Consider the following 12,549-nt stretch of genomic DNA (forward strand, 5'->3'; position numbering starts at 1 on the left):
ATTAATCAAGAACTATTAAACAAGATTTATATTGCATATTTTTTGAAATCCATATTATTAAAAGATATAAGGAGTTGAAATTGGCACGGATATTAAAAATTAACATCCAATTTGGGACGGAGGGAGTATTTTATGCTCCCTTGAATAATTGTTTTGATTTGATTTTAAGAAAAAAATTTCACTGTTTATTTTGTATAAATGTATTTTAAAATTTATTGTTTAGTAGTGGTTTTGGAAATTGTGTTGCGTATAATTGGAAGTGCTAGAAGATAAATTCTCTTTCGTATTTATGTGAAAGAGAGTACAGAAATTATGACTTTGTTTTTTCCTCACAAATTGAAGATCAAAACACGAAAGAATCAAGTAAATAGCCTGTCACACAATGAATTGCTCGTTTTTCTTATTTCATTGAACTTGGCTGATCGAAAATAATTTTAGAAAAAAAATGACGCAAAAAATGTCAACAGTAACAAGAGGAATATACGTAAGGAGACAATTTTCTTTTTTTCATTTATAGCTCCTTAAGTCTTGAAGCAAAAGCATGCAATAATCGGAAAGAGCCAAGTCGTTAAGAGCGTTTAATGGTCTTTTTTTGGCCATAATTATTACACTTGTCCAAATAATCTTTACAGCCTATACGATGAATGAAAATTAAACAATCTGCTTTTAACCAAGTCCCATTGAGGTTTATTCTCCTACACTCGGCTAAAGCAATAGGTCCCTCATTTGGACAGGCACCACCCATCAAAACACCCCACATCACGGGTTTAATACGATAATTTTTTTTTATAACTCAGCAATCGTCTCGATTAATTCTGTGAGAATCAATTTCATAGTTCATTATGAGAGGATCTATTTAAGTTCACTCGACGAATGCTATTTGCTGAAGACACTTAGTATTTCATAGCTACTCCAATTTTGATTCATTGAAGGCTTTTTTTTTTTTTTCTTTTTCCCGCTTAATTTTGCTAGGTAATCAAACTTTATTACTCACTCTGTACCAAATAGCTTGACCTTTTTGGATAGCAGTGTATTTTGCATGCAAAAAATTATTTTATAATCACGATTTTTTTTTTCAAAAATTTTCAAATCCATTTAAATATATCATTGAGAATATAAAAAATGCTGTACAATTTTTTCAAAAAAACACCCACAAAATATATTAATTTTTGCATGCAAAATGCATGATTACCATTTACCTGGATATGTCAAGTAATTTGGGACAGAGGGAGTACATTTTTTATAAGCTCGAACGACTTGACTTATAATTATTACCAACACGATCTAAGTTCAGATTGCGATGGACTTTTAAGTTTTATCTTGGATATTTTCAAAAATATTTGGGCAAAAGTAATTTTTTTTTGGGTTTTCTGATTTTTCTCGTCAAGATGATTCAATAAGCTATAAAATTTTGGCACAAATCTAACAAACGCGAAAAAATTTAAATAGAAATGAAACGCCAAAAAACTAAAGAACCCTAATAGGAACAAGGCCCAACATACTAACATAGTAAAAACATCCTAGAGGGGAGGAAAAAAAAAAAGTAATATCACAATTCATCAAACTAAAGTTGAATAATTTACTACTAAGACAGTTCTCTGTATTCTTATTTTCAATGCAACTGCAGTGGAACACAAAGGTGATGAACTCCACACGTTTTGTGTGGGGCACTGAATAATTTCTGCTGCAGCAGTTACGTACTTTGGGTTTTGTGAGCCTGTGACTGTTCATTTATTGGTTGAGAATCTTCAGATTCATGCTTTATAGCTCCATGAAATGAAATCGAGCATTCACTTCCACTTTGCAAAAAAAAAAAAAACCCATTTTTAATTGCTCTCTCTCTCTCTCTCTCTCTCTCTCTCTCTCTCTCTTAATGGCCCTCTGTTTCTTTCCCATAAATTGGGTGTCTCTCCTGTTTCTTTTCTTGGCCTTGATTTTCAATCTCACTTCCTTCCTCATCCCTCGTTCCGAGTCTCTGTTTCTTCAGAAAATCCCTGAAAGTGAAGGGCTTTGGATAGCATGTCATGGGCTGCCCATGGGACAATCGAGAGATGTGGGTTTCATTTTCTCTATAAATTGTTCTCTTTTTGATGATTTTCTTTTTGATGATAGATATATTGAGGGTGGTTTTGTGATTATATTGTTTCAGGTTTGAAAGGTATGTGTATGATTACTTGATGAAAAATGGTAAGGGTGAAATTGCAGAGATCTTCAGGTGTGAGGCTAATCTCCCCTTCGATCCTATGTCTCCTCCTGGTAATCTTTCCATAATATTCTTTTCCATCTCCCTCCCTCTGTCTCTCACACTGTCACATACACACGGGTGCGATCGTACCAGCATTGATGCGCCGGATCCCACCAGAACTCCGCACGCGAAAGTACTACTAGGATGGGTGACTCTGGGAGACTTTCCCATGCTCCTAAAAAGAACACACACACACAAAGGAATTTTCTTCTGTGTTTAATCATATGATTGTACAGAGTTCAAATTTTTTATTTTTTTTTGTCAATCGATAGGAGGGGATAGGGGAAGGGGTGCTGCAATTCGCAGCTATAAGACTCGAACCCGACACTTCGGTTCAAATCCTCAGTACCCAAAAATGTATGTATCCATATTTCGGTGCAATTCCAGGCATTATAATATCACGCAATAATTTTCACATCTCTCAAAAGTTCCACTCGATATAATAGTTACTGAAATTGCATCTAAGTAACTGTACACAAATTTCTTGATAAAGAGAATCAGAGGGGGTTTCAGTTTGGACGTGCCATTCGGGTAATAACGTTTTATTCCGGGCAATAGTTGTCTTTTAATTACCAACGTTAGGAATATGTGGAACCATAGGATATATCTGGTTTCGGGGCTTATGAATACAAAAAAGAAAGTGATTGGAAGTGCAGACAAGAGCTCGGATTTACATAGTTCACCCAATGTAGATGGTAGAAGTTTAACGTCGGTGTTAAAACAAAGAAATAGGAGGAATACCTCAGAGTTGGCCTATCACAATAATATATGCAGCCTAGAGTTACTGGTCTGTCAAAAATATAATTATATACAACAGCTTGGGATCCACGACTAGGTGAATGGTACGATTAGGCTGCACACTCCATAACAGATCATGGGTAGAATACAACCGATCAAACGCAACTTGTTTTTGAACTAAGATGAAAAACTAGGAAGATGTTCTGATTAGATATAAGGAGATTGGTTATTGTTATGATTGAAGCAGGCCTAATTCTCGCAGTGAATTTTGCTTCATGTTGCTTGGTTTACAGAGTTTTGACTTGGACTGATCTTTTCTTTTCTTTTCGTTTCCCTTAATTCTTCCAGCGATTGATGTTCCTGACGGTTTTCTCCACGAATGGTGGTTGATATTTCATGAAATATTTAAAGGATGGCAACAAAATAATTCAAACAATAACCAAGGTTCCTCCAACATGGTGATTTTTTAAAATCAGTTGCTCCGTTCAAACTGTCTATGCCCCTTGTTTTTCCAATCACATTAATCTTGTTATCGTGCTCTTTTTGTAGGCCAAAGAAATGGTCAATGTGAAGATTCAACAAGGCAATCCTTCCCAATCCAGAGAGCAGGAGATGAATGAAGAAATGATTAGGGAGCTGACTGGTAGTAGTGATTTCGGTATGATGCCTCAAAAATTTGGTTAAGGCAGTTTGAAAATGAATAACCTCATAATGTTGAGTTGTTATTAGGATTACTAACCCGATAGTGTTGTTGGAGGATGGTTGGCAACACCAGTGCGTTTTCTGTTTGGAGTTGTGTCTATATGTTGGTCTCAGTAATATGACAGTTCTTCGTGTTTTTGATGGGATGAGTTAGCCGTTTATCAACAAAAAAAGTTTTGTGGGGAATGCTCAAACCATAAGTAGTTGCTAGTGCAAAATTCTTAGGGTCAAGTGATCCACTCAGCTAATTGAGAACAATAAGCAATTTCTACTGCAAAATTCTAATGTTCGAGTTATCCACTCATACTAAGCTAATTGAATGCCCACAGCAGCACTTGTACTATTGAAAAGGTTCGTCAGGAGAGATGATCCCGCAGATGTCCCCTCTTCCAATAGTGCTCTAATTCCTATTGTTATCCCTCCATTCCCTTTTCTATTCTGTTCTATCTACATTCCAGGAAATTCATATGCTCCACGGATGGAGCAAAAAGTGCAGTCTTGGTCAGAGCAAGCCGTGTATTGGTTGGTGATCCTTCTGCAATTCAGGCACTTAAAGTGAGTAACGAAGAATAATAGCACCGTAAAGTATAAGGAAGTTGTTGGTGTCCAACAAGGAGAGAGAAACAATATAACCATTTTGATAGCTAAGGATGAAAGACCCTTTTCCGTTTGTAGATGGTATATGTCAGTATAGTGGATTGTTCGGGTGGTTTTCAATTTTTGGTCTGCTAGAACACATGTTAGACATATTCTTGAAACTTTGTATGCTTCAAATTCACACACAGGCTACAACTGTTTCTTAGCAGAAGAGGATTTCCACATCTCAATTTTCGAAGTGGCGAATTTACGAAATAATAATGAGCTCACTACAATGACAATTATGTGAAGAACTTTGAAAGGGAGATAACCACGGTAATTGGGCAGAACCTTCTTCATCTGGGGAAATTCTGATGCTACCTGATTGGCCTCAGTCAAAGTAAATGATAATAAGTTTTTGCATTTTTTCATTCGAGAATAATTAAGGAAATATAAACCTCTATCTAATCTTAGTTTAAGTTCAGATAGAACTTATGCTTTGATAACTCAGGTAATCTACCCTCTCGTTACGTTTTGGTCATTATTTGATGCCAAGATAGTTCAACATGTAATGACATGTTCCTTGTCTTCCTTGCACATTCTCTCTCTCTCTCTTTTGCATTTGTATGGGAGTCCTTATCTTAGTGTTTGTCTCTGCAGCATTGACCATAGTGGACAACCCAATACCACTGGTAGGATAACATTTAGCAGTAAGCTAAACTTTTTGATTTGGGTATTACTTTTTGTTGGACTTGACTTGACCTAGTGATATTCTGATTTGTTCCAGGAAAGTGGGCAAACTTCTCAAGGTTTGACATTTCAACCTCAACAAACATCATTGGCAGACTCAAAGAGATACTGTCAGCCGGTTGACCTTTCAGATATAATCGCTCTACGAGTGAGTTCCTCAAGTTGTGAAACACTGGAAACGAAAAAGGTTGCACTTGCTGAGGTAGTAACCTTCATAGTGATGAATTCCCAAACCTCTTTGCACATATATTTGTGGGATCATTTTTTATGGACACTGGACACGAACCCTTGGCAGAAAGCTGTTTTGATACATCTAGTTTTCTAATAAAAAGGAAGTGAAATATGTTCCTATGTTGTATAATATGGTCAGAGTGGAAGAAAAAGCAAGAATTCTACTGGCTCTGGATACGGAAGTAATAGTGTGCCAGTAGCTGCTGATTGTCCTTCAGAAACTTCTTCACCAATTTGCAAGTCTTTCGATAAATTATCTCATTCACCTGATAGTGGCAATAAAGATGAGGGAAAGACTTCTTCAAGCGATTCACGAACAAATCATGCAACTGCTGACACTAAAACTTCGAAGGTTAAAGGTTCCAGACACTTTTGATGCAACGCTAGGTTTCATACTTCAATAAGTATTAGGAATAATTCTTGCTGCAAACAAGGCTGGTCTTGAACTATAGACATTTATGGCACTTCAATAAAGATTGAGCATTACACTTTGTGTTTCTTGCACCACCTCCCATTTAAAAGTTCTACCGAATTTTATAATTTTCCTGTTAGTTACTTTTCCATAATTTCTCGTTTTCTCTTCTTATCATGGGAAGTACAAAATATTTTGAATATGATATCTCAAATACCCGAACTCATGCCAATGTTCTCGTGTCGTTGACAATATTGTTGCTTTCTGGGCTTGTCCATTAATGTGATATATATATCTCACATAGTTTCAATTTGATTTTTATGCTTTGTGGGCAATGAGTGTCCATAAAATGCTCGATCTTGCTATAAGATATCAACATCTAGGAAAGCGATTTCCACTTGGGTGGGGGGGTGGGGTGGTTTAATCATTGGAATATATTGTCTTTATAGTTGTAGATGGAGTATATTGTTAGAAACATCTTTAACCGTTGAAAAAACGAATGTGTGCCTTGATTAATTGGATACTAATGGGCAATATACATTTGCATAACAATTCAGATATTCATTCCTTTAGTGAATTGATGGTAACAATTTCAAGAAAAAAAAGGTAAAAAAGGCATCTTAGTGAATTGATTTGATCAGAATGCGCTCAATAACTCGAAAGGAGTCCACAATCATACATGTAAAAAAAATTAGTTGTGAGATTTTGAAGCTGATATTTCATGATCGCCAAGATGTTATTTTTTAGGTGGTGGCACATTATGTAGGTTTCGACCTTCAACTTACAACATTGAAGGTTTGATCTTTTGTTTTTAACAATAGACACTCCACTTGCATTGATGTCTCTTAGTAAAGTGCTAAATTGGTGACTTGCATTTGTTACAACTTCTCGTTTGACATTAATGTATTATGTTTTCCTTTTCTGGAAATCTACTTTTAGGCTTCTACAAACTTCTTATTCTCTGTTGAAGCTGTTGTGAAATGTTCGAGTCCAGCCAGTCATGGAATCCTATGGAGTGTTAGATTTGCTTTGATAACATCACATGATGGTTCTCCCTTGACAATTTTGAAGGGTTTCACTAGCCAGTGAAGATCATAGTATGAATTGAATAAAGTCTCTTTGCTAAATTTCCTTGTGCGTGCACGAGCCATCATTCTCTGATAACCAATAATCTTCAGCTTGTGTCGCACAGCGCGGGAGTGGGGTGTGGGAATCCTTTTCTAAGTCGGGTTCTGTAATCATGTTAAAAGAACTTTTGGACAAGAGCTGAGAGTTGCATTTAATGGAAAACATGCCCGCTTGTATGGGAATCGTTGAAAACCATAAAGATAACAGGTGAATCTCATCAGGAAAAATACTTGGTTAAGGGAAACTTTTGAACGGTATCAGAACCGAGCCTTTATATAATTGAAGCTGCACTTGGTTATAGGTTTGAACTAGGATGATCAGCAGACGAGTTGGGGTTAGGGGTGAGATGCCACCCTAATACAGTTCTATCTTGTTTTCCTTCAAAGTGTATCAATATGGCTTTACACAACATCCAGTGCAAATCTTTTTATGACACAATTGAGGCAAACTTTGAATCACCTAAAAGGTTGCACCCGTGCTTAGCAGCTCAGCAGAAGCGTGCTTTTGCACCCAATATGACGAACACAACTAGAAACATAAAACACAAAACTAATGCAAACTACATTGCATTACAGAATGTGATCACACCAGAATCAGTAGTCAGTGCCTAATCTTTTTTTTCTTGTGTCTCGTGCTGTCTTAAATGGGGTAAAAACACTGTGTTCTCTCATATTGATTTGTTTACCCATGCCAGAAGGAACCTCATTATGCTTGGAATTCGTCCTTTTTTGTTGCTGGAGTCATCAAAGGATTAATTATGCTTGGATTCGTCCTTTTTGGTTGCTGGAGGAGTCATAGACAGAACATTCAACCATTGAAGGGTTGCCCATTTCTGCTATGAAAAGTTGGTATTGATCTCCAAGAATGAAACCAAGTGGTGAGCAAAATGCAATGGTGAATCCCTTGTGTCTACCCAGACCTCTTACCCAGCAAGTGTGCAGGACTATTTTCTGCTGCTGACCGAGATCATAGATTTAATGTTTTGAGCTATGTTTATGTTGCCATTCATGCTGTGAGAGGTACTTCAAACCTTGTCCTGCATTTGGTTGTGAGTCTCGTGACAAACCTGAATTTCATGGTCAGGGACTTCTAGAGACACGTGATTTGGCTTTCCCTGGCATTCTCCGCACAATTTTGTATCTTTTGCTTATTTTCTTCATTTATGTTGGGTTATTCATAATCTCTCGCCACAGGTAGTTAGCAGACTATGCATCAATTTGTGAGTAAGTACTTCATCCGGTACCAGATTGGAGTTGTCTCTTATATCTGGCTTTAGCGAGGCAAATTCTGTTATAGCGACTCCATACCGACAGGATGCATCTAAAGTTTGTGTTATATCCCGATGCCAAAGGTAAAATACAACAGCATTGCAAACTCATGAATAACTTTACATTTCGTCAAGTTTGCATCAAGCACATAGTTGTGTCATTTATGCATTCGTGTGTGACAAATTTGGACAGCTTGTGCCAGATTTAGTGTTGTAATGTTCTGCATGTATTTTCTGAATTTAAAGTTTTGTAACCGGTGCAGGTAGTATTACGTGAGTGATTTGAGGCATAGACTCGATCAGGACCAAGTGATGTGAACAACTAAAGCCGACTTTTTTTAACCTTGCGGATCAAATTCATCCTAACTCACCTCTGAATGACTCTTTTTTTCAGCTAACAGGCGAATAAATCGTAACAGGCGTGCCGCATCAGAAACAGGTGATTTTCACAGTTCGATGCCAACTTGTTGGTAGCTGAACAAGTAATCATCTTCACATTCCGTCAAAGGTACAAGCAACAAACTTTATTTCAGCCCCCATCGTTATGCAGTTTTACCACGTACCAATAGCATGGTCGAGTTGGAATCTTCCTGATAAATTCGTAGCTCACATTCCTTCAGACGAAATGATCAACTGTTGCAGTGACTGATCAAATGTTGTGTTCTTCAACCGGGTAATACCTTAGCTGGATGTTGGTCTGCAGAGATTTACTGTCTTATATGTCGGTTCATATTGACCATAAGTTTGGCAAAAGCAAAAAAAAAAAAAGGATTTAGTCTACAGTTCATTTTGTAGAGTCACTTTTAACCTCTACGACGTCTACGTACAAGTGAGAATGTAGATCCAATTGATGAACTTAACATACTAAATCAGATTACTTGGAGCTCCCTAATCCTTTCTAATGACAAATTGTTACATTTCCTTAAGTTGGTCTGAGAACTGTGATGAGAACAAAAGGTGCTATCGATGGGCAGATGGATATTGTTCAAAAGTTTGTCTCTGCTGCATTGTTTTAAGGTTTCTTTTCCATGGTACTTGACACTATTGAGTTTAACATAGGCCTACCAGGTTTTTAGGTAGAGAATTAGAGATAAAACTTTTTGCTCTATCTCCGAATACCCATTCACTCAATACTGATCTGCTTTCATTTCCACTTTCCCTAAGGGAACCCAGATTTTTTCGTGCATATGAGTTATTTTCTTGTATCTGTACAATTAGCCAGAGGGTATCAATATATGTAAAAAAAAATTACTTTTATTATATTCATCGCATGCCCAGTACATCTTGAGGGGAGAACAAGAAAACAGCACATAAGAACACAGCCTACAACTCCATGGAAACACATCCCACATCAAGTCCAGATGAAACACAGAGAAACTGAACAACACAGCTGCTGGTTTTAAGATAACATCATTCACTTCGTATCCCTCAATTCTAATTGTCGCTCCTCTTCGGCTTGTCAGAGGCAAATGCAACCTGTGAAAAATAAAAGCATGGATGTATTGAGTGAGACCTGTGTGGAACTCCTCCTTGAAAAGACTAAGGTAATTAAATTCCTTATAAGGTGATCATTCTGGTTTTACCATGTCATTAGCCGCCGGAATCCAGTCGTTAGTCGCCGGATTTCCGTGACAAGGGCCGTGACAGTCTGTAGCAGCATCAGGAGCTAGGTTGAAGCTCATGCCATTTTCATTCTCCACTTTGATGAACCCTGTCCCGGTCTAGAATAAAGCACAAAAGTTAACCAAATCACAAATGTATATGGGTTTTTTAAAGCTTCTATTTTCCTTGGTTGAATTTCAAAGTAACTACTGAAGTGTTGTTAAGGGAAGTTTCTGGGGTGGGAAAATTACAGTGTGGTGGTGCTTGTCAACGCAATTGAGATCTTTGTAGTATTCTGTTTCCACAAACTCTTCCCTCACCTCACTTCCATTGTAGACCAGTTTCTGCGAGAGAAACACATTAGGCAAAAACCGTAAATGCAGGGATAAACTAGACATGAGTTGCGGGCATGAATATGGCAAAATCAAACCTTGAAAACAAGTGTGTGGTTTTTTTTAATCCGCACACCTTGAAAACAAGTTCTACAAAACTCACTAGTGTACCCTTTACGGAGGCGTTGAGGGTCCATTTGGTAATCCCTGTAGTAGCTGATCATAGGCTTAATTCTTGTACGAATTTTTTCTTATTTTGCGCCTTGTACACACAATAAACAAACAAGGTAAGTGTACCAAACATGCTTGCTTGCTTCCAAGTTTGCCTTCTGAATTCGAGACTAGCCCACACAGTTTAAAGTGGTCGCTGGTACTAAACTGTAAACTTGAAAATCTTGCATTCAACTATCGTGGGAAACTCTCTTCTCACGTGCGCAGGTCTAGAGGAGCTCTTGCATAATTGCATTCTCATTTTGGGTTCTCCTTCTAGGACTACTTTACCTCGAGCAATCAAAAAATCACTACCCTTTGTAATTATTAAAAATCCTAGGCAACATGATTAAAAAAAAAAAAACACTTCAGACTATACCTGCAAACAAACATTGTTACTCTGGGAAATCTATTTGGCACGTATCATCCAAACACTTCCACATATTCATAATCTAATGTTAATCATATTCTCACGTGCGTAGGTCTATTGATTAGGGGTTTTTTTTTCCAAGCGGGTATACATAAGTGGGGGTTAGGGGTAGGGGTAGTTAGTAAGTTTGTCCATCTGGGTCCAAAGGCCGTTCACAGCCTTGAACAACAAACGCTTGGCGGGGCTCAAGCCCCGAACCCTGGGGCATCCCACAAGGGAAGGACCAAGAAATACCATTAGGCTACAAGTCCTTTGATCTATTGATTAGGTTTGCACGCCCCTAATTGTTGCTAAGGTAAATATAGTGGCTCAAGATCTACACTGGAATCTAAAACATGTAGCCTTGACAAGGTCAAAAAGGTAAAAAAATTGACGATTCCAAAAGTCATGAGAGAGAAAGTATCCTATTCTAATTGTGATGTTTCTGTCTGATTGGAATTGGAAAAAGGCACAGAAGAGAGACCTGAGAATCATGTTCAAGTTGCTGAAACACAACTTGTTCAGGGATAACACCATTAGAGGAGGGCACGCCATCGACATAACTGGCCGAGTACTCGCTCCTCTGAGGCTTGGAGTGGCGTTTGGGCGCCAAGCCATCAAAGTAGTCTCTGGTTTCTTCCTCAGCCTTCTCCTCTTCTTCCTTGGAGAGATGAGCGTCACTCCTGCTTGGCCTCCCACAGCACGCCATCTCTCTCTCTCTCTCTCTCTCTCTCTCTCTCTTACCTTCCACTATGATTTACACAAGATCGGAATGGAAACAATTAGGGATATAGAGTGGGAGTGGATATTTTTCGTTGAACCATTCTTCCCAGGTGGAGAAAATATCTCAAAGAACCTTATCCACTCCATTGAAGAATGTTAGTTGGTGTGTGACGTGTGTCATGCTCTCAAGGACTTTTTTACTCTGAAATCTCTTTCATGACAACTATGAGTATGCCCGACTTGGGCAAGGGTCCTGTCCGAATATAAATGCATTTCGATATTATATCAAAAAGTATATTCGATTAATGTGATTTTTGGTTTGATCAATATTCTCGATAAGTTTTAAAAAGTGAACGATTTTGATTATTGTTGTAGGTCCGGAAAAGACCCTAAAATTGGACCGCACTAGTTGGAACCCACGCTAGACAGGAACCTTTGTCCGACTTGGTGACCACCACTTTTAAAATTGTAAAAGGGATTAATTAAATAATCATCCTATAGAAGATGAAGGTAAAAACCATTTTTGTCCTCCAAACTTTTGCGCAAGATCATAACCCTTAGATGGTGCCTCAAAGCCTTTGGGGTGGGTCAAATCAAAGCATGATAACAAGTAAGAGGCTCATTTTTTGAAGCTCGAAAACTTGATTTTCAATGCTAGCAAAAACTTCTTGGAAGGCTGGATATTTGTTCGGGCATTAACTTCAGATCCCAAAATTAATCGAGGCCCACATAAGTTAGTCGAACACTCAATCGGGAAAAAATGTAGTGCCCTTTTCCCAATTTATTTCGGTGTGCCAATCAAAGTCCAAAGACAAATCATTCACTCATGAATAGAGTTATTGACCACTATGGGCCTTCTCAACATCTATCAATTCACCATCTCCGCATAATGGCCCAACTCATCCGCCCAAGTAGCCTACTTATTAATCTTCATAATCCAAATCAAGAAAGCGTGGTTTTTCCCTCCATTATTTATGCAATAAAAATGTTGTAAACAAACAAAGGATATAAAGCACCCGGATATCTATATCCAGAACAAAGCTATATCCCACTCTCTAATCCGCTTACCAAACAGGCTGTAAATATAAATATGTTAGTTTTTCTTAATCGCATGAAACCTTTTTCTTCCATTGGTGAAATAGAACACATGAAAAGAGGAACTCTGCAAGCTAGACGAAGCAGTGGGTGTTTGTTTCAAGTTCTTACGTTGAGTTCACTTTCTCT

At 37.8% G+C, this 12,549-nt stretch overlaps 2 protein-coding genes across 11 annotated transcripts; one reads left to right on the forward strand and one right to left on the reverse strand.

Moving 5' to 3' along the window:
• The first annotated feature begins 1,635 nt into the window (after positions 1 to 1,635).
• On the forward strand, positions 1,636 to 11,061 carry LOC131314365 (uncharacterized). Of its 10 annotated transcripts, XR_009196358.1 has the most exons (10): positions 1,637 to 2,053; positions 2,150 to 2,256; positions 2,518 to 2,602; positions 3,332 to 3,441; positions 3,533 to 3,641; positions 4,922 to 4,953; positions 5,049 to 5,213; positions 7,477 to 8,133; positions 8,313 to 8,363; positions 8,444 to 11,061. XR_009196358.1 is itself a non-coding variant. In XM_058342953.1 (8 exons), the coding sequence occupies exons 2-8, from the start codon at positions 2,185 to 2,187 to the stop codon at positions 5,616 to 5,618; spliced, it is 810 nt and encodes a 269-aa protein (XP_058198936.1). In that variant the 5' UTR covers positions 1,645 to 2,053; positions 2,150 to 2,184; the 3' UTR covers positions 5,619 to 11,061. The 10 variants fall into 10 exon arrangements, 2 of the variants coding, with proteins under 2 accessions (XP_058198936.1, XP_058198937.1); XR_009196361.1 differs by lacking the exons at positions 7,477 to 8,133; positions 8,313 to 8,363; positions 8,444 to 11,061 and adding exons at positions 4,144 to 4,240; positions 5,382 to 5,510 and having other exon boundaries at positions 1,636 to 2,053; positions 4,922 to 4,971; XR_009196357.1 differs by having other exon boundaries at positions 7,477 to 8,363.
• LOC131314367 (uncharacterized) lies at positions 9,284 to 11,557 on the reverse strand. Its single transcript, XM_058342955.1, has 4 exons — positions 11,087 to 11,557; positions 9,903 to 9,995; positions 9,633 to 9,770; positions 9,284 to 9,525 (listed from the first exon to the last, which is right to left on the reverse strand). The coding sequence occupies exons 1-4, from the start codon at positions 11,309 to 11,311 to the stop codon at positions 9,484 to 9,486; spliced, it is 498 nt and encodes a 165-aa protein (XP_058198938.1). The 5' UTR covers positions 11,312 to 11,557; the 3' UTR covers positions 9,284 to 9,483.
• Between the last annotated feature and the right edge of the window lie 992 nt (positions 11,558 to 12,549).

Source organism: Rhododendron vialii, chromosome 13a (genome assembly GCF_030253575.1).
Source record: "Rhododendron vialii isolate Sample 1 chromosome 13a, ASM3025357v1".
In the NCBI taxonomy this organism is placed as follows: Eukaryota; Viridiplantae; Streptophyta; class Magnoliopsida; order Ericales; family Ericaceae; genus Rhododendron; species Rhododendron vialii.